The 27,373-nt window shown below is 39.7% G+C and overlaps 1 protein-coding gene across 3 annotated transcripts in view; it reads right to left on the minus strand.

Annotated features, from left to right (window-relative positions):
• The window catches only part of LOC109865765 (signal transducer and activator of transcription 4-like), a 28,480-nt gene extending 14,441 nt beyond the window's left edge, over positions 1–14,039 (minus strand). For 2 of the 3 annotated variants that reach the window (XR_002251617.2, XM_020454202.2), the window contains exons 1-6: positions 13,788–14,037; positions 13,031–13,159; positions 12,373–12,508; positions 1,251–1,349; positions 683–854; positions 131–216 (exon numbers count right to left, since the gene is read on the minus strand). Coding sequence is in view for 2 of the 3 variants with exons in the window: in XM_020454202.2 (XP_020309791.1) it covers positions 131–216; positions 683–854; positions 1,251–1,349; positions 12,373–12,508; positions 13,031–13,158 (621 nt within the window). In the remaining variant the exon portion in view is untranslated. Of the gene's footprint in view, positions 1–130; positions 217–682; positions 855–1,250; positions 1,350–12,372; positions 12,509–13,030; positions 13,160–13,787 lie in introns of all 3 variants that reach the window. The other variant, XM_020454222.2, reaches the window with a different exon arrangement.
• Between the last annotated feature and the right edge of the window lie 13,334 nt (positions 14,040–27,373).

Here is a 27,373-nt window from a genome sequence, read left to right on the forward strand (position 1 = left end):
CACTCCCAGATAAGGGCTCGCAGATAAGGGCTTTGACTGTTTACAGCCATAGAGAGTAAAAAGGTGCAGCTGACAAACATAGCTGATTGCTGGTTTATGTAAATGTATGCATGTTACAGTGTCCCCACACCTTCCTCTTAAAGTCCAGGTTGTTGAGAATCTCCTGCAGTCGGGTCACTTCCTGTTCCATCCCCTCTGTGTTCCTGTCCGCCGGATCTGAGGGACACAAGCACATCTAATATGACAGCGGGGGGGGGGGGGATAACAACTTTGGTAACACTTTAAAGGGGCAATCTGGGATTTGTATGTACATTTTTAGAGACTTTCAAATTAATGCAGTATAGCCATTGATTATTGAAGAATATAACAAAAAGGTGGTGATCGCTATGTTGTTTTTCAAATCCCAAATTGCCCATTTTAAGCCTATATGCTCACGATAAGTCTTACAGTGCATTATAACCCGCATCATAATGCATTACACCTGCAGGGCTTAAGTAAAGTCTTACCCTTAGTTATTCAATCATTCCACCACATCAGGCCACCAGAGGGTAAGACACAGCTATTGCCATATTACTTACAGCTATCCGATATTATACGAGAGCTATCAAATCATCTCAGATCTTAGGGGATTCCATAGGGGATAGGAGCTGGAAGTTGATTTCAGATTGGCCAGATAGCTGACCTCGAGACTGGGTAGTTTTGAAGCGTAAGTCAAAGTCATCTTGCATGTCCTCTAGACATTTCACTGCCAGGTCCAGCATCTGCACACTACTCCTGATCATGACCACCCTGTTGTCCATGTTCTTCTGTCTCTCGAAGGCCACAGAATTCTGTACAGACTTCTCCAATGGGCCCTGTCAAGAAGATAGAGGTTAACCACACACACACATAGGATCTTAAAATTTGAGCCAGTTTCCTACAGCAGGAAAATAATCCTGCAGCAACAGGATGCAAATTATTATGTGGATTATAATTAAATGGGGTCGATACATTTTTTGTAAAGGATCATGACAAACTTTTGAAGCCTTTTAAAACCTCAAATACACTACAAGTTTAACATTTCCTGCATTGTGAGAATATTCTCCAGCAACAGGGTGATCAAATTAAGATGCTACATCTGTATGCACACACACAGGCCTTTCGGTTGCACTTTAGTCTTCCTGCCTCTGTTTTCCCAGGTATTTTGAGGAAAGAAAGATAAGAGGGGGAAAATCATGGAGGTTTCCTGGTGACATAACAGAGTGACACACCGGTTCCGGTAAGTTGGCTGAGGCGATGATACGACGCTCCTCTCTGAGGCTAGTGGAGATGACCCCGGCCATGAGCAGAGGGTAGGCTTTGTATTGGATCTGAAACACACACACACACGATATTTGAATCTCTTAGCAAAACTGCTAATGTGTTGGGTTGACAGTCGCTGGACCTGGGTTTGAATTCTGGTGTGGGCTAACCCCCTGAATTCTCTGCAATATTATGCTACTGCTGTCTCCACCGCTTGACATATGCAGGCCCCTGCCTGCATGCGATCTAAACCCGGTCCCACTGCACTTCTACTGGGCACAAACTTGTTGAATCAAAGCGGTTTCATTGTAATTTGTCAACGTATTTAACTTACACTGTTGTTTTGAGGGTAACATTTCAACCACAGGATTATATCATGGTAACCAATTTTCAACATAGACAAACCTTATATAAAATATGTTGAATTTGTACCCTTAAAACAATGTCAGATCTTTAAGGTTATATCCAATCAGAAGAAAAAATACACTGCTCAAAAAAATAAAGGGAACACTACAATAACACATCCTAGATCTGAATGAATGAAATATTCTTATTAAATACTTTTTTCTTTACATAGTTGAATGTGCTGACAGTCTGTGGTACAATGTGGTGGATGGAGCGAGACATGATGTCCCAGATGTGCTCAATTGGATTCAGGTCTGGGGAACGGGCGGGCCAGTCCATAGCATCAATGCCTTCCTCTTGCAGGAACTGCTGACACACTCCAGCCACATGAGGTCTAGCATTAGTAGGAACCCAGGGACAACCGCACCAGCATATGGTCTCACAAGGGGTCTGAGGATCTCATCTCGGTACCTAATGGCAGTCAGGCTACCTCTGGCGAGCACATGGAGGGCTGTGCGGCCCCCCAAAGAAATGCCACCCCACACCATGACTGACCCACCGCCAAACCGGTCATGCTGGAGGATGTTGCAGGCAGCAGAACGTCTCCAGACTGTCACATGTGCTCAGTGTGAACCTGCTTTCATCTGTGAAGAGCACAGGGCGACAGTGGCGAATTTGCCAATCTTTGTGTTCTCTGGCAAATCCCAAATGTCCTGCACAGTGTTGGGCTGTAAGCCCCCCCCCCCCTTCCACCTGTGGACCTCCATGGGTTGATACATTTGATTTCCATTGCTAATTTGTGTGATTTTGTTGTCAGCACATTCAACTATGTAAAGAAAAAAGTATTTAATAAGAATATTTCATTAATTCAGATCTAGGATGTGTTATTTTAGTGTTCCCTTTATTTTTTTGAGCAGTGTATATAGGCTGGGCAGCACCTCCTACTGGAGAATTGATCTATCTACAGCTACCCTTTGGTCTCCCATCCAGGATTTTAAGCCTACCCAGCCTTGCTTAGCTATTTTTGTCACTGACTAATACCAATGCACTATAGTGAGAATGATTGTGGAGTAATCTCCACATAAAAAATAGATTTACTGTTGCTGTCGAAGACATGCCAAAAAGGTAGGTTTAACAGAGCAAATGAAATGTGACCATACTTTAATCACTCAAATGTCAAATGATTCTATTTAGGACTAAAAGTCATCAGCTATTGTTTAAATAAATTTTTTTTTTACAACACATAGGCTTAGTGTTTCAAGCTCTGATTGATTTAAAATTGTAGGATATTGAATTGTATAACATGACTTTTATAGTTTCAGTCACCTCAATATGGCCATGGATGTGATACTCAGTTTAAGGTTGATGACTTAATACTATTGAATTGTGTTTGGTTGACAACGCAACCAGATATCAACATTTGAATGCGATATCTTCTGCTTGGATAGTGCCATCTGTACCATTGACTAGCTTTCATTTGTTGGTTTTCAAATTAATAGTTGGTGTTTGATTCACGTCACCATCTCAAGCAAAAATCGAACTTAAAGAATAGGGCTAAGCCAGTTGCTCAGATGGACAGCAGTAGATACATCTCCTTAAAATGATGATATTTGGTTGCGTTGTCAACCAAACACAATTATATAATATTAAGTCATCTAACATTCAACCTTAAAACGAATAACACATCCACATCCATTCAGTAACCATATTGAGGTTTCGGAAACTATAAAAGTTATGTAATCATATAAAAGCTTGCATGTTCACGATAGCATGCGTCGAGTGTCGCAGGTCTGTGGAGATCTTCACAATTGCTGTAATATGCGTAGAATCTGGAACGGCATTGATCACTTGCACCATGTACTTTTAACGTAATCTCAACTGCAATCCAGGTCATTTGGTTTTGCTACTAGATTAAGCACAGTGGACAACACAATCTGTTGTATAAATAAACAAAATATCTGACATCATATTCCCATTTGAACTTTGATGTGCTTTTAAAAAATGGGCGAAAGCCCAGTTTTAGACATTTGGGTGACAAGTAAGCCAAACATATGACATCGTTTTTCCATTGGAATTTGGTTGTCCTTTTAAAGATGGTTGAAAGCATGGTGATAGCACATTGGAAATTCAACTAACTTTTGGCTGTGAGTGGGTGAATCTAGGTTGTAATCTCATTGATCAATGACTCAACCAAATATTATTCATGTTGAAATGATGTGGTGTGTCCAGTGGGTCTCTGTCTCCCTCTCATTTAATGTCTATCCCTGACAATAAAAGTACTATTAAAAAAAACATTTGAAACACAACATTTACATTTTTCGAACTAAATGGATAAAGGTGAAATAAAACTAAATAAAATGATTTTCTCTAAGAGCTTTTTGAAAGTGCGTTCTGTCAAGATATGGTGGTTTCTCAGAAACACAAATAGAGCATGGGGAGAACATGAGGCTAATAGCGGATTTATGCTTGATCTGGAAATACGGTCCGGATGCTCTGTACGGAGGGTGTGATGCAATTGTGGAGCATCCGGAGGCCCAATCGAGCTTTGTACGGCGATGGTGTGCCTCCTAAATTTTGTAACAATGCAGAGGGCTCCGTATAGCTCCGCATTGACATGATTGGTTGATGGTAGGCGGGGGTGGGAATTCCTGCAAACACACACAAATTCAGTTCCTTGACAACAGGTCTGCTCAATTGCTCTGCAAAGCACAAGTAGTAAGAATGCTCTGACCTCTGCAGAGGCCGTATCGTCGTAAATGCTGTACGGCCAAACGCAGATTCGGATTGACCATGCAGAGCCTTTTAGGTTTGCCCTACTTTCTCCTTAGAATGTATAGTGTATTGACCAATAAGGAAGTATTTAACTTCAAAGGGGTTTTTCCATACACTGTACATCCTTGAGTAACCTGAACCCACTGTACTGTCATTGCTCTCCACCGTGTCGTAGAATTACAACACGTTAATCACATTACTCTTATATAAGAATGTAATCTTATACTAGTACTCACTTTTTACTTTTTTTAATTTAGAGGCAACAAAAGAGTTCTTAACTCTCATGTGTCAGTGTGAAGAGAGAGAAGCCTCTGAGATTGAACGTCAACAGTAGATTTACAAAGGCTTGGTGATAAGACAACATTCCATGAATAGTGTGTGTGTGCCTGTCTGTCGGTGCCAGGGAGACCCAACCTCCATTTTTTTTTAAAGGAAAGGACCTAGGTCTGTTGCATTAGTATTCCTGTATAAGCAAGCAGTAAATGAACTAGAGAGCGATATTTGGTGCCATGTAAATCTTGATGTCTGTTGCATGAGAGCACAATGTACCTTCGTATACACTCTCTTATCTGTGAAATGTCATGAACATTCAAGAGGATGGACTTTGCTATAAAATGCTGTGGCTTAGACCTGCTGGTTGGGCTCTCAACTAAATCACCCACGGGTGGGTCGTTGACAAGCTCCTTTACTGCAGTAATTAAATAATAATGTTTGATTGTTTTGAGGAAGTCTAAAATGGTCTTTGATTAGAATAATTCCACCACAACCGACACAGCACACACAGAGAAAGTCTGCCATCAGTTGTGTGTGTGTGTGAAGTATCAGGTCTGCCATCAGCAAAAAACTAAATCTACTATGACAGTTTGAACAAGGAGACATTTACTGTAAAAAGACCAGGCCTACATGGGCCGTGTTTATTAGGCACAAAATGTAAGAAAGAGGGAAACAGGGAGGTATTAGCTGAACTTATTCAATAAGAAATGCTTGTTTTGCTACAGTGTATCCTAACAAACAAAACCATGAATGGACTTGCCCTCTGTACCCCTTAATTTGTTCCTTTTGTTAGCTTTAGCAGTCTCTGTGATCTGAACTCAGTTCTTTGCAAAAATGTGTCTCAAACACCACATGCATCTTGCCATATTTTTATCTGGTTTTGCAAAATGCCGCAGATTCTCTCAAGGCTTCTGTGACAAAACGGAAAGTTTTGATGTGAACATGTGAAACCTGATTTCTCTTTCAGTCTTTGTTTGTGACCATTGACAGGAGGGTGATTCAGTCTTGAAACCCCACGCGATACCCTTTAAATCATCACAATGACAACTACAGCACAAACAAACAACGTCAGCTCAACAGTGTAATTCAGCCTACTGTATTCAGAGAAAGACAGTAAAACCCCCATCTATCACCCCTCTGACTTTTTTTTAGCTGATCAAGAGAAATCCCCTTAGAAAAATAGGTTCTGAGTGTTCGGCTCTAAGAGTGTATGAAAGGCTATCTACAACCTAACCTAAAAACTGGTTATTTGGCTGTCCCCGTAGGAGAACCCTTTGAAGAATCCTTTTGGTTTTCAGAGAGGGTTCTATCTAGAAGCAAAGGGTTTTACCTGGTACTTGGCTGAGGCGACAGGTAGCCTAGTGGTTAAGAGCATTGGGCCAGTAGCCAAGATTTTGCGGGTTTGAATCCCTGAGCGGTCTAGGTGAAATATCTGCCACTTAACCCTAAATTGCTCCTGTAAGTCGCTCTGGATAAGAGCATCTGCTAAATGACTCAAATCTAAAAATAAATGTATTGGCAATGGTTCTCTTATGGGGACTGCTGAACCATTTGGTAACCTTTTTTCTTTTTTAAGAGTATAGCTTTAGATGAGACAAAAGCACTGCAATCTTGATTTCCAGTACTAATAGATTTGCATAGTGGGTTGAATATATTCTTCTTTCAGTGGGTCAATGCCATCACAACAAAATGCTATTCAGGTATGAAACATTGGAGAAGGTTATTTTTTATTTATTTATTTATTTATTGTCATAAAATGCATTTCCATAGAATTCCCTAAATTGACTGAGTTCAAAAGAACAGACCCCAAAAAATGCTTGTATACCTTCAAGGAACACTCAGCACAAATTGTCAGGAAAGATATATTTTCCACCTGTCCTCTGTGCGTCAGACATTACACCTAAACAACAACAAAACGCACATCGCCAAGCACCACCCCCAAGTCAAACCTCTCAATGTTCGTGCTACTACTACCTCTGAGAAGCATAACACGATCTGCACACACATGAAATGAAAGTGTGGAAACCACAAAGTTCTGCTGAGGTATGTCTTCCCTACATTAGTTAGTGTAACACAGAAATATGGCCCCATGCCCATCAACCTCAAACAGCCATTTTCTTTTCCTGTTAGTGTTTTAAGGTACAATTCTCAGAGAATCTAAGAAATATACTACCACCAGTCAATGTCCTGAGACCTCAGCAAGACTCCGAACATGTTTCTTTGATTCGCCTCAATAGGGAAAGAGGTCAAATTATGACTGGGACAACACTTATCAGTGAAAGAATACTCAGTATGGGGAAGACCAATACACGTGTAAGCCAATCCCTAAATCTACATAAAAAAGAAGTGTTTTTTTAAAGACATTAGTCTTTCACTTCCCTATCCATACTGAACACACACACACACACACACTACTCCAGTCATATTCAACTAGTGGACCACTGTCTAGATCCGGAACCAGAATTTTGTTTTTTTGGAACTCAGTAATACTTACACATACACAAATGTATGTAGACACCCCTTCAAATTAGTGGATTCAGCTATTTCAGCCACACCCGTTGCCGACAGGTGTATAAACTCAAGCACACCGCCATGTAAATCTTCATAGATAAACATTGGCAGTAGAATGGCCTTACAGAAGAGCTCAAATTACTTTCAACGTGGAACAGTCATAGCATGCCTCCTTTCCAACAAGTAAGTTTGTCACATTTCTGCCCTGCTAGAGCTTCCCCGGTCAACTGTAAGTGCTGTTATTGTGAAGTGGAAACGTCTAGGAGCAACAAGGGCTTAGCTGCAAAAATTTTATGCCACAAGCTCACAGAATGGGACCACAGAGTGCTGAAGCGTGTAAAAATCTTTCCAGTGAAGGGAAATCTGACGTTCTAGACAATTCTGAGCCTTCCATTTTGTGGCAACAGTTTGGGGAAGGTCCTTTGTTTCAGCATGACAATGCCCCCGTGCATAAAGCGAGGTCCGTACCGAACTGGTTTTGTTGACATCGGTGTGGAAGAACTTGACTGGCTTGCACAGAGCCCTGACCCTAACCCCTTTGGGATGAATTGGAACGCAGTCAGCGTGCCAGGCCTAATCGCCCAACATCAGTGCCCGACCTCATTAATGCTCGTGGCTGAATGGAAGCAAGTCCCCGCAGCAAATGTTCCAACATCTACTGGAAAGCCTTTCCAGAAGAGTGGAGGCTGTTATAGCAGCAAATGGGGGTGACCAACTCCATATTAATTCCCATGATTTTGCAATGAGGTGTTCCATGAACAGGTGTCCACATTCTTTCGGTAATGTGGTGTACTTCCCCAGAGTCCGATGGACTAATGGATACCATTTGTGTGTCTCTACATCCAGTATGAAGTAAGTTAGAGGTGGTTTTGCGAGCCAGTGCTTACTAGCGTTAGCACAGCTGTTACCATAAACTTTCAGCCATTACGCTAGACAGCAACTTCCTTCAAACTGCACGCAGAAACATAACAATTGTATCAATGAGTTCATCGGACTCTGGGGAAGTAGATAAAGGGCTTCATTGGTCTGGTGGTCACGAAATTTCATCAGCCAGTGATTGTCAAGCAAATAACTGTCGGTCTCACAGTAATTGACCGTAAATTAACAAACACATTTAGCATCTCCTGGCTTCCACACATGGCCTGGCCTACAAGCCACTGATGCTGACCTATGGAACATCTACATTTGAAAAGGTCTAATAAATCCATTTGTTTAAGACCGGTCTAAACAAGCATGATAATAAAATGTAGTCTATTTCAGAAGAACAGAATAGCATACTCTTGAGTTGTCCTTATCTGACTATGCCAAATGGCTGTGGGCTACACAGTTCAGACAGGATTTGCTTAGAATTCCATGGCATTATTTTATAGTAGGAAGAATACAATTGAACAAAGCTGAATAAAATAGGATGTTTTCGCCAAACGATTTGAGGTAGTGCACGTGGCTATTCTGTGTTGAGTGGTTAAGAAATAGGTATTCTTATATGCTTAAATTTAGAGTTATTAATGTAAATGTAATTGTTCTACAAATGTTGGGCTATATGTTTAGATTTTTAATACATTAAGGCTGCATGATTATTTGAAAAAAGGTGCTAGAAAGACATGAGCTCTGCTTTGTTTTTTTTGCACAGGTTGTACACACTACATCAGTCTCTCATTCACAATTTGACAAGCACTTGATAATGCCTAGAATTTCACAGCGGCATCCCCTTTGTGTTGCCGTAATGCACCCTAAAAAGAAAACATGCCTTTTGTGTCCAGTGGCTGTTGTACCCTTCTCCTCGAGTGCTGCGCACTCCATCACGCGATCGAGTCTTTCTCGCAGGTTACAAGTGAAGACAGACACATCGGGGAGGCAACTGCTCGCGTCCTTATCCAATTCCAAGATGCATATTGAAGATATTGGAAAAAGTGTCCACATTTACTTTTCTTCAGCCAACAAGAGGAGTAGGCCTAACAAACAGCAAAAGTACTAGCCTTTGTCAATCTACTGTCCCCCATAGTACAAAGGTTGACCTATTCTATTCTCTGCAAGAAATAAAGGGCATTATCGCCTTTATACAATGGGTTACCAACATGTTAAAATATTGATCAACATATTGATTAAATTTTTTATTTTGATTCATTTATTCATACTATTTCATCCTTTCACAAGATATAGTCACAACACAAATCTAGGTTTGCTCGAGACGCAACCCAGTCGTTCGTTCTATATGTTCCATTGCCATACTGGCTGGCAACGTTCTTATCCCTTGCTTACTAGCTGGCCAACTACAACTAACTTACAGTCATGTCAAACAGTGCAGACAGAATAACCGTAGCTGCATTTGTTTAAGCTGTTTTCTAGTGACATTTATTTGGATACATCCATAACAATGAGCTAATGAGACAACCTCGCCTGGCATGGAAAATGTGCTCACTCATTAGGACACTGTTCAGAGGAGCTAGCCAACAACACAGCTAACAACTTCAAACTGAAGCTGGAAAGACTGCAAACTACCTGCACCTTTTTTTAATTGACGTGTGTGTATATGCATGTATGTATGTATGTATGTATGTATGTATGTATATATATATATATAAATATATAAATTATGCCAGCGGATTCATGATTTCGACTGGCTGAGAAACGCTGCCTGCCTCCTTCTCGTCCCAACCCCTACACGTTCATTACATTACTATGGGACAATTGGAGATCGAATTTGAATATTGAAACAATTTTTCAAATGTCGGAAAGACAGACCGTAAGGTTTATACAAATCTCCACTGTTAAACTAAATGTTAGTCTAAAAGAAATGTGAGATAATGTCGAGATGCTTTTTATAGCGCAGATCAATTTTATAATTTACCTTACTGGGCTGATGAGACAATGGATTGTGCAGTCAGATGGAACAGAGTAAATAGGCATTTAAATGTCATAGATTTAGCTGGTGGTAACTTGTTAGAATGCGCTTTTAAAACAATCAGCATTAGACCCACCCGTTGTATAAAATGTTGATAAACTATTAGGCCATTTCTTCACATTATAAGCACATGGTAAGAGGCTATAAGCGTGAATATTCCATTGGCGGAAAACACCATTATCAAATGCAATTATGCACGTAATGCTTTTATTATAAATGTGCATGTTTATGGTGAAAATTATCTTCCCCAAAATTGAAACTCACATGCTGCTTATATATGCCAGTTATCCGCTTTACAAGGGTTGTAAGAGCCTAACTGTGCTTAATTTGAATCAGTTATTTGGCCACTTTAGTTGTGATACAAAACCTTATTGAAACATATAGGCTTATGAGCCAGGCTACCTTGTTTCTTATGCTAGGCATCATTCACAAGTGACAGGCTAATATTGTCAGCCATCAGACTATTCTTGATTTAATCTCGTCTTTACATATACCAAATCATTTTTTTGTGAATTTTGTTTTGATTTAGAATGGACCATTATCATGCACCTGTATCGAAAAACAGGGGCAGCAGAAAACAATTCATCTATGCACTTAAATAGTGAATGGAAGACGCTTTTCCCCGTGGTTTATTTTCATGCCAGCCAGGTAAGCTATACTCCTGTAAATATAAGCAATGCGTTTAATATTAGGAAAGTTGAAAAATAAATATAGTAGGCCTAGCCTATAGAAAGCGGATCCTCTTTTTAGTAGAGGCAATCACTGTTTTCTCAAGCAATTGCATAGCCTATTGAAAGGTTGCGCAACATGAGCGCTCATGTGTGTTTGATTCGATATTCCATTGCATTTGCATTGATGTCAGAGTGATTAGAGGGACAACAGAGCGCTGAGTACCAGGGAGTTAGCAAGTTAGGTAGGCTACTAATGACCATCAGTAGCATCAGAGGTTGGAGAAGCCTAATTACCGTGACTGAAGGGTCACGTGGAATTTGACTGCCGCGTAACCGCCGGGGTGTGGCGGTAATATGGTCACCGCAACAGCCCTAAGGTTGTACTAAATCACCTCAATGCTTGAATGCATCAATTTCAAGGGGAGACTGTTATCAATGTTGGATATGCATGGTGTACGGTAGGCTGGCAAACTGATTTAGCGCAGCATTCAGTCGGGTTTTAACTAGGTAAGGTGTATGCAGGGCTCATTTTGGTCGCATATGCTCCTAAGTAATTTGCTGTGCGACCTGGAATTTTATTTTGAGAGTACTAGTGGGACTACAAGAAAGTATATATCACCCAGGATAATTCTTGCTACAATTAGACTTCGCTGTACCGCTGCCACTGAGTGCCATACAACACGGTCCCGGACACAGCAATCAATTTCACTTATAGGCCTACGGCTGGCCAATCAGTTAGCTCAAATTACAGTGTCTGCAGCTTCCTCGAGCACACAGCAAAATTTATACTGTGAGATTTCTAAACTTTTAAAACGATGACTAGAGAGACGGTCAATGAATACAGCAAATAGCTGCTGTTTTTAATGAGCGAGTTCATCTTTTGTTTTTATTCAGCACTTTTTGAAGCCATAAAATGTGCTTCTTCCACTCGCACTTCAACCAGAACTGTAGCTGCAATGAATGAGTAGTTGAGTGTAGGTTTGCATTGTTATTATTAGCAAAGGGATGGTGAGAGGCAGACCCTCTGCTGCTCTCCCCCCCCCCCCCCCCCACCTGACCATCAGATGCAGGCACCATCAGTCCAGTAAAAATCATTTTTATAATAATTATTTACATGTATGCTCACTCAAGTAATACAATGGAGCCATTACCGGTGTGATCATATACCTCGTGTTTTGAAATAATTAAAAAACTACCATGCCGACATCATTGGCAGGGAATTTTAAGATAGCCAACATGCAGTGATAATGTATTGGGCTTATAGCCTACGGCACAAACCTCATCGCTACCGAACTGTTTTTAAGTGTAAACTAATCGGAACAGTGGATTTCAGCATGCAGTTTTTTGTATCAACATTTTAGCTTTTTAATAATAAGCAATGTATTTGAAGGGTTATTCGTTTCGAGAGCACAGCATGCGCTTCAAACATAGCTAGAATTCATATAGGCCCAATAAAGGCTTTTATCTAAATCAACGTACAAATCCGCTTCTCTGATGCTCGTGAATGTTATGTTGTGCACCTAATTTGAAGTTGGAAGCACCAGTGCTACCAAATATTTTTGTTGTTGATGTTTTTGCCCTGGGTGTATGGTATTGTAAGAGAGGTTGTTGTGGTACCTGTAACTGCTTGTTGATGTTCTTCAGGTTGTGTCTTTGTAGGAAGTTCTGTTCCTGAGAACACTGCCTGTCCAACTGAGACAGGAGATTGCTGAGGAGAACTGTCGCCATGGACTCATGGTGTGCGGCCATATCCCTGAAAAAAGGCACATACACAGCTAAGACAAAGTGTATCCAATTTCACCGTGTTTAATCCAAATGTGATTAAGAAGAACATGTAGAAGATACACTGAGTATTCAAAACATGACAAAACACCTGCTTCTTCCATGACATAGACTGACCAGGGGAATCCAGATGAAAGCTATAATCTCATATTAATGTCACTTGGGGGGGTATAAAAAGGTGATGTTTTGCACCAAATTTAGCTGACAGAATTATTTACAGCTGCAGTCTCCCCAGGGAACATATAAACATGAAAACATTATGTACAAACACACGTTTTAAAAAACAGAGATCAGGGACATTGCTGTGGGATCTGATAATATTTGTAAAGGACCCATCAAAAAATAAATATTGCACACAGCCCAGTTAATGCACCCATTGAGATTAAGACACAGTATTCCAGTGTTGTAGTGTAGTATTTTGACACTCCAAACCAAATGCATACATGTGTGCAAACACACATTCACAGACACCAGTACAGATACACACACTCACCAGTCCTGGCTTTCAATCCAGTCAGAAAGCACCTGCCGAATCCCCATAGGGAAGTTGTCATCATAAAGGTAATCCACCTGCTCCAGGTATTTGAACTCGAGCTGTTGAATTTGTTTCCATTGACTCATTCTGTGGTACAATGCCAACACAAAAGCATATTAAAAACGCCAAATCAATTACACTTCAGAGAGGGTCATTGAAGGAGCAGTGCTTGTAAAATTAATCTTATTTTTGTCCAGATAAGTAATAGTTTATGATTGTGCTCTTTTTGAATAGTCTACCCATTATCAAACTGTGCTGCATATTGTGTTTTATTTACGTATCAAATCAAACTTTATTTGCCACTTGCGCCGAATTCAACAAGTGTAGACTTGTTGAAATGCTTACTTACAAGCCAGTTCAAGGAGAATAAAATATTTACCAAGTAGACTAAAATAAAAAGTAATAATAGAAAGTAACAAGAATAACCATAACGAGGCTATATACAGGGGGCACCGGTACAGGCTAGTTGAGGTAATCTGTACATGTAGATGGGGGCAAAGTTACTATATGCATAGGTAACAAACAAACAAACAGCGTGTATCGGCAGTGTTACCATCACTTCCGACTTCTTGTCATTCCCATTTTTACAGCAGCATTAGCTTTTCTTACCTTTATTTCTGTAGCGGATCAGGATTTTTTTTTTTTTATGTATACTGTAGTCATTGACTATCAAAACATAATTGTTTGTGAGACGTCACGGTTTGTGAAAGCCTACCTGTGTCTTTAGACTCGGTGCTCTCTATCACATAAATATCCACCGTACACAAGTCATGAGAATGTTTTTCAGTTGTTTCCTCTTGAAGCCTTCGTGAATTCCCGACCAGAGACTTCTTTTACGTTAATCGTCACGTAACAGGCCTGCCTTACAGGTTTTGTCATCTCCCTCCCACGCAACTTGGTCTCAGAGGATTTCGTATTATTCTGTACATAAACCCGTTTCTTATGATGTGTTAGACAGGTGGATGGGTGGTTGTAAAACACAAATATCTAGCAACCCAAAGGTTGAGAGTTCAAATCTTATCAAGGACAACTTTAGCATTTTAGCCACTTTTCAATTACTTACTACTTTTTAGCTACTTTGCAACTACTTAGCTAACCCTAACCTGAACTATTTTTAGAAAACCCTTCACCTAACATTAACCCTTAACACCTTTAACTCCTAAGTGTAACATTAATCTTAACCAGTAGCCTAGCTAACGTTAGCGAGCTAACGAACTGAATGGAGTGTTTCTGGAAATGGGCGTGTGTGGATCATCAGCAATGCTTGTAACTATTAGCTTTACACAAATCATTATACATCGAGTTAAAAACAAAGGTGTCATTGTATGCTGATGATAATTGTTTTCTTTTAAATCCACAATTTGTATCCCTTTACAGGCTCATAGAGGATCTAGATACTTTTTCTAACCTCTCTGGATTACAACCAAATTATGATAAATGGACTATATTACGTATTGGATCACTAAAAAACACTACTTTTACATTACCGTGTAGTTTACCAATAAAATGGTCTGATGGTGATGTGGACATACTCAGTATACATATCCCAAAATAAATAAATTAGCCCTCCAATACATTTTAATAGAAAGTTAGCAATAAGATCTTGCTATCATGGATAGGAAAATACCTGTCTTTTTGTGTAAAAATCACCCTGATTAACTCTTTAATCATATAACCAATTTATATATATTTTTATGATCTTGCCTACACCTAGCGAAGTTACTTAAATTATACGAGGAAAAAATATTCAATTTTATTTGGAACGGCAAGCCAGACAAAATTAAGCGTGCCTATTTATATAATGAATATGAATTCGGAGGGCTGAAATTCTTACATATTAAATCATTAGACCTACCACTAAAGTCTTCAGTCATAAAAGCAGTTGTATTTGAATCCAAACTGGTTCTCTAGCAAATTCATAAGAATGTCTCATCCCATGTTCAAGAGTGGCCTTTTTCCCTTTATTCAGATAACAACCTCGGACTTTCACTTATTTGAAAAGGAAATCATCTCCCACATATCGATATTTTTAAAACAAGCCAGAGAAAATTGGTTGCAATTTCAATTTAATCCACCAGAAGAAAAAAATAACTAACAATACAACACATTGTGGTTAAACTCAAATATACTAATAGATGAAAAAAAGAAGGGAAAAAATGAAGAATGTATGTAAATTATATCATAAATTGGACTGGTGGAGTTGTTACACATGCAGCTAACAAAAATATATGGAAATGTCTGCTCTATGAAAACGTCTGCTCTACCCAAAATTACAACCAACTAATTGCAGCATTACCGCAGAAATGGAGGAGGGAAGTGGAAGGTTTCAAAAAGTAGGGAACATGTCTGTCGGCCCTGCCTTAACGACCATAATTGGTTAAAGATAATTGTGATAAATAAAAAAGTATACGAGTTTCATTTAAGGACCAAAAATTGACAGCTGTTCCATATAGATTGCAAAATAGTTTCAACATACCGATTCCACAGCACATGGTTTATGAACTGATATGCAAAACAACACCGGATTCAAAATGTATAATTTTTTAATGTAAATTATTATAAAAAAATATTGCAACCACGTTCTCATTTGCAGCAACGACCTGGGGAATAGTTACAGGGGAGAGGAGGGGGATGAATGAGCCAATTGTAAAGGTTGAGGTTAGAGGAAGGACAGGAGTAAAAACAAACCAAATATAACTATTGTAAAATAGACTGTGCCTGTAAAATGTACAGTACCAGTCAAAAGTTTGGACACACCTACTCATTCAAGGGTTTGTCTATATATTTTTTTAACTACTTTCTACATTGTAGAACAATAGTTCAGACATCAAAACGATGAAATAACACATATGGAATCATGTAGAAACCAAAAAAGTGTTAAATAAATCAAAATATATATATTATATTTGAGATTCTTCAAAGTAGCCGCTGCCTTGAAGACAGCTTTGCGCACTTTCGTGTCTTTGGCTATGCCGGATTAATTGATAAGACATGCTATTCTATAAAATAATTTCTCTGTAATTAATATCACCTGATTGAGCTAATCATGTAAATGTAATTAACTAGAGAGTCGGGCACCAATAAATAATATTTATAGAGCTGTTATCTTCCGAATAAACTCTTAAATAACTAGTAACATTTTACTACAATAGCAGTCAACATTAATCTTCATCTTACTTCAGTCTCATAATCTGAAAGTTGTAAATTCTTTTATCTGCAAGAACCCTGGCAAACAATTTGAATCAGCAATACAAAATTGGGATTAATTATTTATTTACTAAATACCTAACTAATCACACAGAATTCACACACACACAATTAATCATAACTCGATTACAAATTACATCATAAAGGAAAATATCCCTAGCGGGCGGAACAGATATGACGGCTTGTTACACAAAGGAAAAGGGTCTGGGTTGAGTGAAAGAGCGGGAAGACAGGAACAAAGGCAAAGCTGTGCTATCGTAAATACAGTATCTTATGCATTCTAAATTACCTCCCATTTGGAAAAGGAAAATGCAATGAATATTTACTCTAAGCTACGCTTCAGTAGGTTGGTGGTAGATGGAAGGCCGTGTTGCCAAACCGAGTCCTCTGTCCTTTGAAGAATGTCTCTGGTTGTCAATTGGATACGTTGTAGTAACGTCGTTGTGTGATAGACGGGATACTCTGTCTGTTCCTTCCTAACCTGCGTTTGCAGCTGTGGTCACTAACTCAACAGCTAGGAGGTATCACTTCTGTAGTGAATAAGAGTTCAAAGTTCATACCATTCGCAACCGAAGCTCATGCTGATGTTGGCTTCGTTCTGAACCATTCTGACATAGGACCGTCGCCCTCATATCCTCGGAAAGGGAAGTTCTGTTGTCGTCAAGGCTTTATATAGGAAGGGAGAAGAGGGCATGTTTGAACAGTTTTATAGCTCTTGTCCCATCACAGGGTAGGGCTACTGATTGAGCAGCACTATCTTATGAAAACCCAAATGTCACATTTTAGAAGCTAAAATCATATTTCATCCCATCACAAATAATTTAATATTCAAACATTTAAATTGAACAACAATTCTATGTGAATCTGATAACTCTGATGTGTAGACTTTCCACTGTAGAGTTTGTCATCTTATCATTGATGAGAATGTCTCAGATGACAACCGAACTGACATCATATTCATTAAGTACAACTGCATATGTTCAATTGTTCAGATTACCAGAATATAGTTCATTTCCCTCCACATTCTGACATTCCCAGAATCTCTATGTTAACCAAGGGTTTTGAAAATGTAACCTTAGTAGGGTAGAGAGAGGAAAAGGGGGGCAAGAGGTATTTATGACTGTCATAAACCAACCCCCCAGGCCAACGTCATGACAACACTCTTGGCATTCTCTCAAACAGCTTCACCTGGAATGCTTTTCCAACAGTCTCAAAGGAGTTCCCACATTTTCTGAGCACTTGTTAGCTGCTTTTCCTTCACTATGCAATCCAACTCATCCTAAACCATCTCAATTGGGTCAAGGTCATGTGATTGTGGAGGCCAGGTCATCTAATGCAGCATTCCATCACTCTCCTTCTTGATTAAATAGCCCTTAAACAGCCCGGAGGTATGTGGGGTAATTGTCCTGTTGAAAAACAAATGATAAGGAATGCAAACCAGATAGGATGGCGTATCGCTGCAGAATTCTGTGGTAGCCATGCTGGTTAAGTGTGCCTTGAATTCTAAATAAATCCCCGACCATGTCACCAGCAAAGCACCCCCACACCATCACACCTCCTCCATGCTTCACGGTCGGAACCAGACACGATGGTTAGAGACAAAAATCTAAAATTTGGTCTCATCAGACCAAAGGACAGATTTCCACCGTTCTAATGTTCATTGCTCGTATTTCTTTATTGGTGTCCTTTAGTAGTGGTTTCTTTGCATGAAGGCCTGATTCACATTCTCATCTGTACAGTTGATGTTGAGATGTGTCTGTTACTTGAATTCTATGAAGCATTTATTTGGGCTGCAATTTCTGAGGCTGGTAACTCTAATGAACTTGTCCTCTGCAGCAGAGGTAACTCTGGGTGTTCCTTTCCTGTTTAGGTCCTAATGAGAGCCAGTTTCATCATAGCGCTAGATGGTTTTTACGACTGCACTTGAAGAAACTTTAAAAGTTCTTGACATTTTCCGGATTGACTGACCTTCATGTCTTAAAGTACTGATGGACCGTTATTTCATATCTGAGCTGTTCTTGCCATGATATGGACTTGGTCTTTTACCAAATAGGGCTATCTTCTGTATACCACCAAAACTTTGTCAAAACACAACTGATTGGCTCAAATGCATTAAGAAGGAAAGAAATTCCACAAATTAACTTTTAACAAGGCACACCTGTAAATTGAAATGCAGCCCAGGTGACTACCTCATGAAGCTGGTTGAGAGAATGCCAAGAGTGTGCAAAGCTGTCATCAATGCAAATGGTGGCTACTTTGAAGAATCTCAAATCTATTTTGATTTGTTTATCACATTTTTGGTTACTACATTATTCCATGTGTTATTTCATAGTTGTGATGTATTCACTATTAGTCTACAATGTATACAGTAAAATAAAGAAAAACTCTTGAATCAGTTACTCTGTTAGTGTCCAAACTTTTGACTGGTACTGTACATTTTAATTATATCTGAACAAGACATTAATTTTTTACATCAACGACTGTGGAAGTTGTCTGCAATGATCACTTTGATTACACATGGGATCGAAATGGAAATTTATCTCCAAACAAAATGAATGCACATTAGAAGGTTTTGAATATAAGACTTGCTGTGTTACCAGTTTGGAGTTTTGTACTAATTTTAGAAAATTCACCATATACTTGTAAAATAGAAACAGTGATTGAAAACAAATGGAATAAGTATGCATGTCAATAATGAGAGTCAACACAATAAGCCAAATATTCCCAAATATGCAACTTGTCACGCCTGCTCTCCCTCCCTGGTGCTCGAGGGCGCCAGGCTGCCCTTCATTACGCACACCTGTCACCATCATTACGCGCAGCAGCACTTATTCGACTCACCTGGACTCCTTCCCTTTGTTGATTGCCCCGTCTATAACTGTCTGTTCCCGTTTGTTCCCTGTGTCTGCAATAATGTTGTTATGTGTTCATGTCCAGACGCTGTTCTGTCCTGTTCCATGTCCGTTGCCATTAAATGTTCACTCCCTGTACCTGCTTCTTGTCTCTACCAGCGTTGATTCTTACACAACTATCATAACACGCCTACTGTACCAAAAACAGTCAAATGTAACTATAATAATTTTTAAGGTGGAGATGTTTACATTTTCCCTTGACAATGATTTTATGTTTTAAAGTTCATTTTCTGCCATTCTACACATTTTGCCATGGGGCGTATAGAAAATGTTGCAGTTTTCAAGTAAGTTTTCTACAATTCTATACATTTTACCATGGGGTGGAGAGAATCATTTGCACGGGGTGGAGATCATTTGTTGCAGTTTTAAAGCAAACTACCAGAAATTCTAGGTCTCAAGGGACCCTACTTTGAGCCAATGACACGTCTTTTGGACATCAACATTCTAACAGTCCAATAAATCAATTCCATATATGCTATCGGACAAATAATACCTTGATTGTGTTTATGAAGGTCTTAGGTAACAGAATACGATTATTATTATTTTAAAAACATAACAGAGTTTTTATTATGTACTGTAGGCTACATGTAAACCCCCTCCCACACAAAAAAATACAGAATTTCAAGTGTTAAATACATTTTATTCATGGAGTGCCAGTGTACAACTATGAAACAAAAAGTATGTGCGTTGAAACACAGTAACAGCTTCTTTTTACAATGACAAAACAAATAAAAATACCATAAATCGCCAAGAGGCAGGGACAGCTAGACATGGTCCTGTGAATCGAACCCTCCATCATGGCATTGCACACAACATGCTCTACCAACTGAGCTACAGACACACAACACAGTTTACTGATAATTACAAATTGTAAAGCAAAGTAAATTAATAATGCATCCTTCATTATGACAGATACCTCTGCTGAAGAGACACATCCAAGAACATCACTGAAAACTAAAGTAATCTAATTAACTACACTACTGCTACTACTAGTACATCATCAAAAACACTCAAAATTATAAATGACTGCAATTATATTTATTTACATTTTGAAATAATCAGTGCCTAGTGAAAGTCTATTGGCTCAACACTCGGGCGTCAGGTAGCCTAGTGGTTAGAGCGTTGGGCCAGTAACAAAAAGGTTGCTAGATTGAATCCCCGAGTTGACAAGGTAAAAAATCTGTCATTCTACCCCTGAACAAGGCTGTTCCACTGTTCCTAGATCGTCATTGTAAAAATAAAAATCTTAACTGACTTTCCTAGTTAAATAAAAAAACTAATTCACAGTGGAACAATTATTAATTTTCAAGCAACAACAACGAAGAAAGCAAAGTCATGTTAATCTTACGCAAAACAGCATCTGCTGTCTCAACACTTGTGCAGTATTTGCAATTAATTTTGAGCAAAGTCCCGCCCAAGGATCTCCTCCAAGTTTGGGGGAGATGACGAGTTCTTGCCGTCTGGTTGACCAACTGTACCACACCACAATGGGATCTCTTTGAAGTTGTGACGGCAGCTCATGGCGACGTTCTCTCCCTCCAGTGTGAATTGAAGTCTGTTGGTGGGCACACCAGCAAGCACATGTATAATTACTCATGATTTATTTCATGTTATTACACATTTTCTTGTTCCACTATGAAACAAATATGTTTTGTAATTACATGTGCTGAAAGTCATCTGTGAATTATCATGTTAATAATGCCAAACTCGTAACTACACAGGGCCACATAGTCCCAGGGTTAATATGATGTTGATATGTGGATCTTAATAAACTGCAACCTGGTAACAACACTTGCAACAAGGCACACATTCCCATTAGCCACTAGTCTATTGACGCACCAGTGTGTCAATCTACTGTAATTAACATAATTAAAAAATCCCCATCAAAATCTTAAATTTAAGATAAAAATACCTATTTTTTGCTGAGCTACTTCTTAATCCTCCCTATACGCCTATGGCGGCCTTCCGCATCTGCCGTGGAAGGTGGCTGAGCTACTGCGGTGCTCGGCATTCTCACAAAAACATCGGTAGTGTCCGAACCGTAGAAACGAATGTGACTGTGGAAAGGGGAGATTCGCAGGAACATGATGGTGTTCTCTGTTTTGCTATATGACCCCACAAGTGTCCGGACTTGTCTGGGAACCGGTATCCGTTTAAAACATTAATGGGTGTATGGAGGTAGTTGTGCCCACCCAAAGTAAAGGGGTTAAATACAGTGCATTCGAAACGTATTCAGACCTAGACTTTTTCCACATTTTGTTGCGTTACTGCCTTATTCCAAAATTGATAAAATCATTTCCCCCCTCATAAATCTACATACAATACCCCATAATGACAATGTGAAAACAGGTTCGTATACATTTTTGCTATTTAAAAAATGATATATATTTACATAAGTATTCAGATCCTTTGCTATGAGACTGTTTCTATTGATCATCCTTGAGATGTTTCTACAACTTGATTGGAGTCCACCTGTGGTAAATTCAATTGATTGGACATGTTTTAGAAAGGCACACACCTGTCTATATAAGGTCCCACAGTTGACAGCGCATGTCAGAGCAAAACCCAAGCCATGTGGTTGAATGAATTCTCCAAGACATGATTGTGTCGAGTCACAGATCTGGGGAAGGGTAGCAAAAAATGTCTGCAGCATTGAAGGAACCCAAGCACAGTGGCCTCCATCATTCTTAAATGGAAGACGTTTGGAACCACTAAGACACTTTCTAGAGCTTGCTGCCCAGCCAAGCTGAGCAATGGCTGAGGTGACCAAGAATCCGATGGTTACTCTGACAGAGCTCCAGATTACCTCAGTGGAGATGTGAGAACCTTCGAGAAGGACAACCTAATTCGTAGCACTCCACCAATCAGGCCTTTATGGTAGAGTGGCCAGACGGAAGCCACTCCTCAGTAAAAGGCACATGACAGCCCGCTTGGAGTTTGCATAAGGGCATCTAAAGGACTATCAGATTCTCGGGTCTGATTAAACCAAGATTGAACTCTTTGGCCTGAATGCCAAGCGTCACTCCTGGAGGAAACTTGGCACCATTCCTACGGGGAAACATGGTGATGGCAGCATCATGCTGTGGGAATGTTTTTCAGCGGCAGGGACTTAGAGACCAATCAGGATCGTAGGAAAGATGAACAGAGCAAAGTACAGAGAGATCCTTGATGAAAATCTGCTCCAGAGCACTCAGGACCTTAGACTGGGGCAACGGTTCACATTCCAACAGGACGGCAACCCTAAGAACACAGCCAAGACAATGCAGGTGTGGCTTCGGGACAAGTCTCTGAATGTCCTTGAGTGGCCCAGCCAGAGCCCGGACTTGAACCCGATCGAACATCTCTGGAGAGACTTGAAAATAGCTGTGCAGCGACGCTTCCCAACCTGACATAGCTTGAGAGGATCTTCAGAGAAGAATGGGAGAAACTCTTCAAATACAGGTGTGCCAAGCTTGTAGCGTCAGACCCAAGGAGACTCAAGGCTATAATCGCTGCCAAAGGTGCTTCAACAAAGTACTGAGTAAAGGGTCTGAATACTTATGTAAATATAATATTGGGGAAAAAAAGGGGGATTGGAAATTATGCAGACAATTACATTGACAGGAAGCCACAATCTACCTGCAATATTAACACTGATCTACCCCCTAAAAAAATATTAATAATAAATATTGGTAAATCAATTACAATTTGAAAAGTAATCTACTATATTTATTGAGTTTCTGATCTGCTATTCAATCCTACCATTAAGGTAGTTTATTCAACTGATATCTAATTTTCTGCTCACAAACCTTTTCACCACTAACTAGCTATTGTCCCTCTGTAACCTAATAGTATCACATTTTGATGCGTCTGTTTCGAGAGTCACAACAACACTTTGTTTTCTCTGGGGATTTATTTGACTGGTTCCCAATTGTTCATAGAAAAACACAAGACGGGACACATTTCAGACTCATTCTGAGAAAATGACATTGGCATTTAGGAAAATAACTAAGCAAACGTTGTAGGGTGCACCCATTGTGTAATGACATCTGTCTTTCCACTAGATGGCCCTTGTACCAAGTAAAAACATTTATTGTGAAGTTGTGAATTTGAGCTCTGACACTTGATGCAATCATCCCTGTCCTCCCCATAAATACATTCATATCCATTTTCAACTACGTAGTGAAAGATTTAAAAAACATTTTTGAATGTGCGCAGACTAGCTTATTCTGAATCTAGCCTCGCCCAACAGGAGATGGAAACAGATGCGATTTGATAGTAGCCTTTGTATTGTACACAGTTTGTGAGAAAAAAGAGGGGAAATGATTCAGTAAAATAATCTAGAATTTGATCAATTATCAGATCCACCTGTCTATTAGATGTCAATTCCTGAAGTAGAAAGTAGTTGTTTTACATTGCATAGACAAAGCATTATGTGAGACCAAACAATTGTTCTGTTGTGGGAAAAGTAACAACATGGCAAAGCACAATATGTTCTACCCAATTCAGGAAGTGATTTGCCCAGCAGACTGTTTCACGTGCTATCATCAGTAAACGTTTCACAGTGAAATCCCTCAACAGTGTCTTCTCTAGTATTCTCACTTAGAATATTAGATGAGTGGACTTCAGTACAACTCTGCTGTCCCTCACATAGTGGACCTCAGTAAATGCCTGGATATGATGTGCATTGTATTTGTCGTTGAACAAGAGAGCAAGAGAGAAAATTCAATCCGTTACTCAGTGTCAAGACATATATTGCTCATCAATTTGATGTATTTGCCTCCCAAGGCCTCTCATAAACATATTGGAATGAAATACCCTTTTTTTTTCATACAAATTAGCCTTTGGGCACTTGGTCACAACATTACAAGCCATCTTTTGTTTCTTATAGGCAGCAGCTACCCTATGATCCATGCACAGATATACATGGGAATACTCTGTCACCAGAGTGCAGAGTGCCTGTCATGGCTGCAGGGCATAACAGGAGCTCTATCTTGGAGTTGGTACAATTCCTCTCTTGATTTATGGCGAAAAGAGGCCAGTAAAAACAAGGGGAGAGGTCCAAGTAGTCATCACAAGGAAACAGGAGAAAGCATGGAGTACTGTGGCCAAACAGAGTGGCAGGAGGGATGAGCGTAGGAGAGAGCATGAAGGAGCTGTGTGATGTGGCAGCTTTCATTCACCCATGGGCGAGTTTACTCTTTAACTGTAATGCTATTTTGACCCTCTCCCCCGATATTCTCCCTATCCCCTCTATCAGGGATGGAGCTCCTCTCATTCTGGAGTTTACAAAGTAGTACACAAATCTCCAGTAACATGACCCAATAAGGCTTCTGATATGTACTTTCAGTTTCAGATGTTCAAAGAAATAGAAAATGGTGATCAAGACAATACAAAATCGTATCCGGTGTAAAAACATAAAACTATGACAGCGCCTGGACTCTTGAGAGTGGGACTCTTAACATGAAGCACAATCATTCGTCAAAAAGCCATGCATAATGTTAGCTACACGAGCACGCAAACATTTAATCAGAGAGGTGAAGTGATCTAATATTACATGAATCTTAAATGAATAGGTTGGGAAAAGTATGGAAATACTAAATCCGTATACAAATAAATAACTAAATGGTACGGATTTTCTGAGCACCATCTGGTGGCTTCGGATACAATGGAGAACACGGGCAACTTGTGCTGCAACAGTCAGTCCCTCCAAGTAATCTACATGAAAAAACTGATGTGAATAGGAAAGCACTCAATGCACAGACAGGATGATCTTTTACAACAGAGGCGTAGGCGTCATAAAATACCGGTTTTCCCTGCCAGCTTTTCATTTAGTTGTCTCTGTGTTGTTGATGCTTCTGTTTAGAAAGCGAGAAGTATGTGGATGCATACACAAACAAAAAAAACTGGACAGGACATACACGATGATGCAATAGACAGTTTGTTTAACAACTGGTATTGCACATGTGCCTTGTGTGACTAGGAGCAGGTAGGGGTATACTCTAACAGGCAGAGTCATTTTATCACTGAAGTCAAAACAACCAGGTCTGACCCTGATCTGTCTTTGTTAACCAATCACATGCATTAGAGAGCGACAAGGGGTCGCTGGGGTAGAGATTTATGGTCACTGTGTCATATGTCCAACCCTAGAGTGACCCGAGAGGGAGGCTCACAACCTTATTTGCTAGGTAATAAATTCAACTTAAATTAGAATGTATAGTGACAGCAGATTGCTTCAGCTGAAACCAGATAATTATCCTCAAAGAATAAAACTCAAAAACAGCAATGAACCAATTAAAACACTGTGTTTCTCTGAAATCACAGTTTAAAAGAAATGCCAAGTCAACTACACTAGAAATTAGAAATATATAAAATTGCATTGGCCATTACAGTACTGTAATAGAGTAATATATGGCATTTACGTAGCAGCCGTTTTTATCCTCACTGACAACATTGAGTCCACACATATCTGTCATGTGACCCCATTGGGAATCAAACCCACCACCCTGGTGCTGCTAGTGCCACGCTTTTAGTAACTGAGCCACACATGACCCCTATAATATATAATTACAATGCAATACTGTAAAATACGATACATGATTACAATACGGGTGGAAGGTGTATGATCGCCATCCCCATGAGCGTGCCACCCTCCTCCAGGCTTGGATTCACCATGCCAAAAGAATTTCACCAGCTGCATGACATATGAGGACATTTACTGCCACGTCAATGAGAACCAAATGCTCAACAAGGCTTGATGCAAACTAGTGCCTGCTAAACATTATGTTTAATTTGATTACAGGTCAATTTTGAAGGGTAGTGCAAGTGTTTTGCCTAATGTGAAAACAGTGTAATGTACTGTCATTTACAGTACTGTAGCCTATTACATTCCAAGGGCAAATTTTTAAACATGTATCTAGCATTTTCTTTGTTTATTGAATTAACTTGTTGTTAAAACAACTCCATTGAGAAGATATCATTATGTTATGGTGACAAAATCAATGTTCTCATGATATTTCACAGGAAACTTGTTTTGGATCAATGGTTGTGCGGTGACAGATGAAAGCCCAATAAAACGTTTTTTTAATATAAGACCTGCTGCTTTACAAGTGTTACTGTTACCAGTTACCAAATTCACAACATACCAATAACAATTGAAAACCAACCTGTAAACCCACCCCAGTTCTTGTTCTACCAACACTTGCATTTTAACGATGACAGTTATGTCAACCGCAATGGTCCTCCTGTCAAGACCTAGTAGGCATACACAACTTTGTATGATTCATCTGAGCTAAACCACCTCTTGAATTATTATCTATTTCCCTGAGGCGTTACATATCACTAATTCAAAACCAGAGGTCTGACGGTATGTCTTTTTCTTTCTTTTTTAACAAAATAGAGGGCAAAATAATCTGTAAATGATTGATGTGCTTAATAAAAAAAAGTTGACTGTTTTTTACTAGCCCAAGCTTTCAATCTTCTCAGGGTGTGGATGGATGAAACTAGGGTGATAGTGTTGAAGAGCATCTACTCGGTAGATACTTAACACTTGCAACTCTTTTATGTATTTGATTTGCGGATCACTTCAAGTACTTATGAGGGCTAGGGTTAGGCACCTGTGAGCGCGTGTTAGATGCTCTAATGACTTGACACGCAGTGAGTAAACAAAGAATCTCTGAAAGGGTCAGCCAGGGTCAACTTTCCCTAACCGTCACAGAGCCATTTGTCACCAGACAAGTCCAAAACAAATGCTTGAACGGTGCGTATTTTCTGAGTGTCTAATTTCTGTAGTCCCTCGAATGTGTGTCTACTGAGCATTCCTAATACTAAAAGGATTTCAGTCGAACAAAGACACGTAACACTCCCTAATCGTGTGGTAGCAACATAACCCTTTGGAGGTGCCCCCTTTTCTGCCCAATGAACAGCTAATGGTGTAAAGCCTCTCAGTAGGAGGGTCGCCACACGGAGCTAAGTATGGCCCTGCTCCAGATGTGCCGTCCTGCATTGTCCAGAGCCATAAAGCACCCTGACATTGCCATTATGCCTCTGGCCTTTGTGTCTTTGGCCTGTTGAGCTAAGCACTGGCCATTGACTACTGACCAGGCACATTTCACCCCCCCCCCCCCCCCCCCCCGAACATGCACAATGACCAAATCAGAGGAATGCACTAATGAGGGGGACTTCAGTTGCGTTAAATATTTAT

The sequence above is a fragment of the Oncorhynchus kisutch genome, linkage group LG2 (genome assembly GCF_002021735.2).
Source record: "Oncorhynchus kisutch isolate 150728-3 linkage group LG2, Okis_V2, whole genome shotgun sequence".
Classification (NCBI taxonomy): domain Eukaryota; kingdom Metazoa; phylum Chordata; class Actinopteri; order Salmoniformes; family Salmonidae; genus Oncorhynchus; species Oncorhynchus kisutch.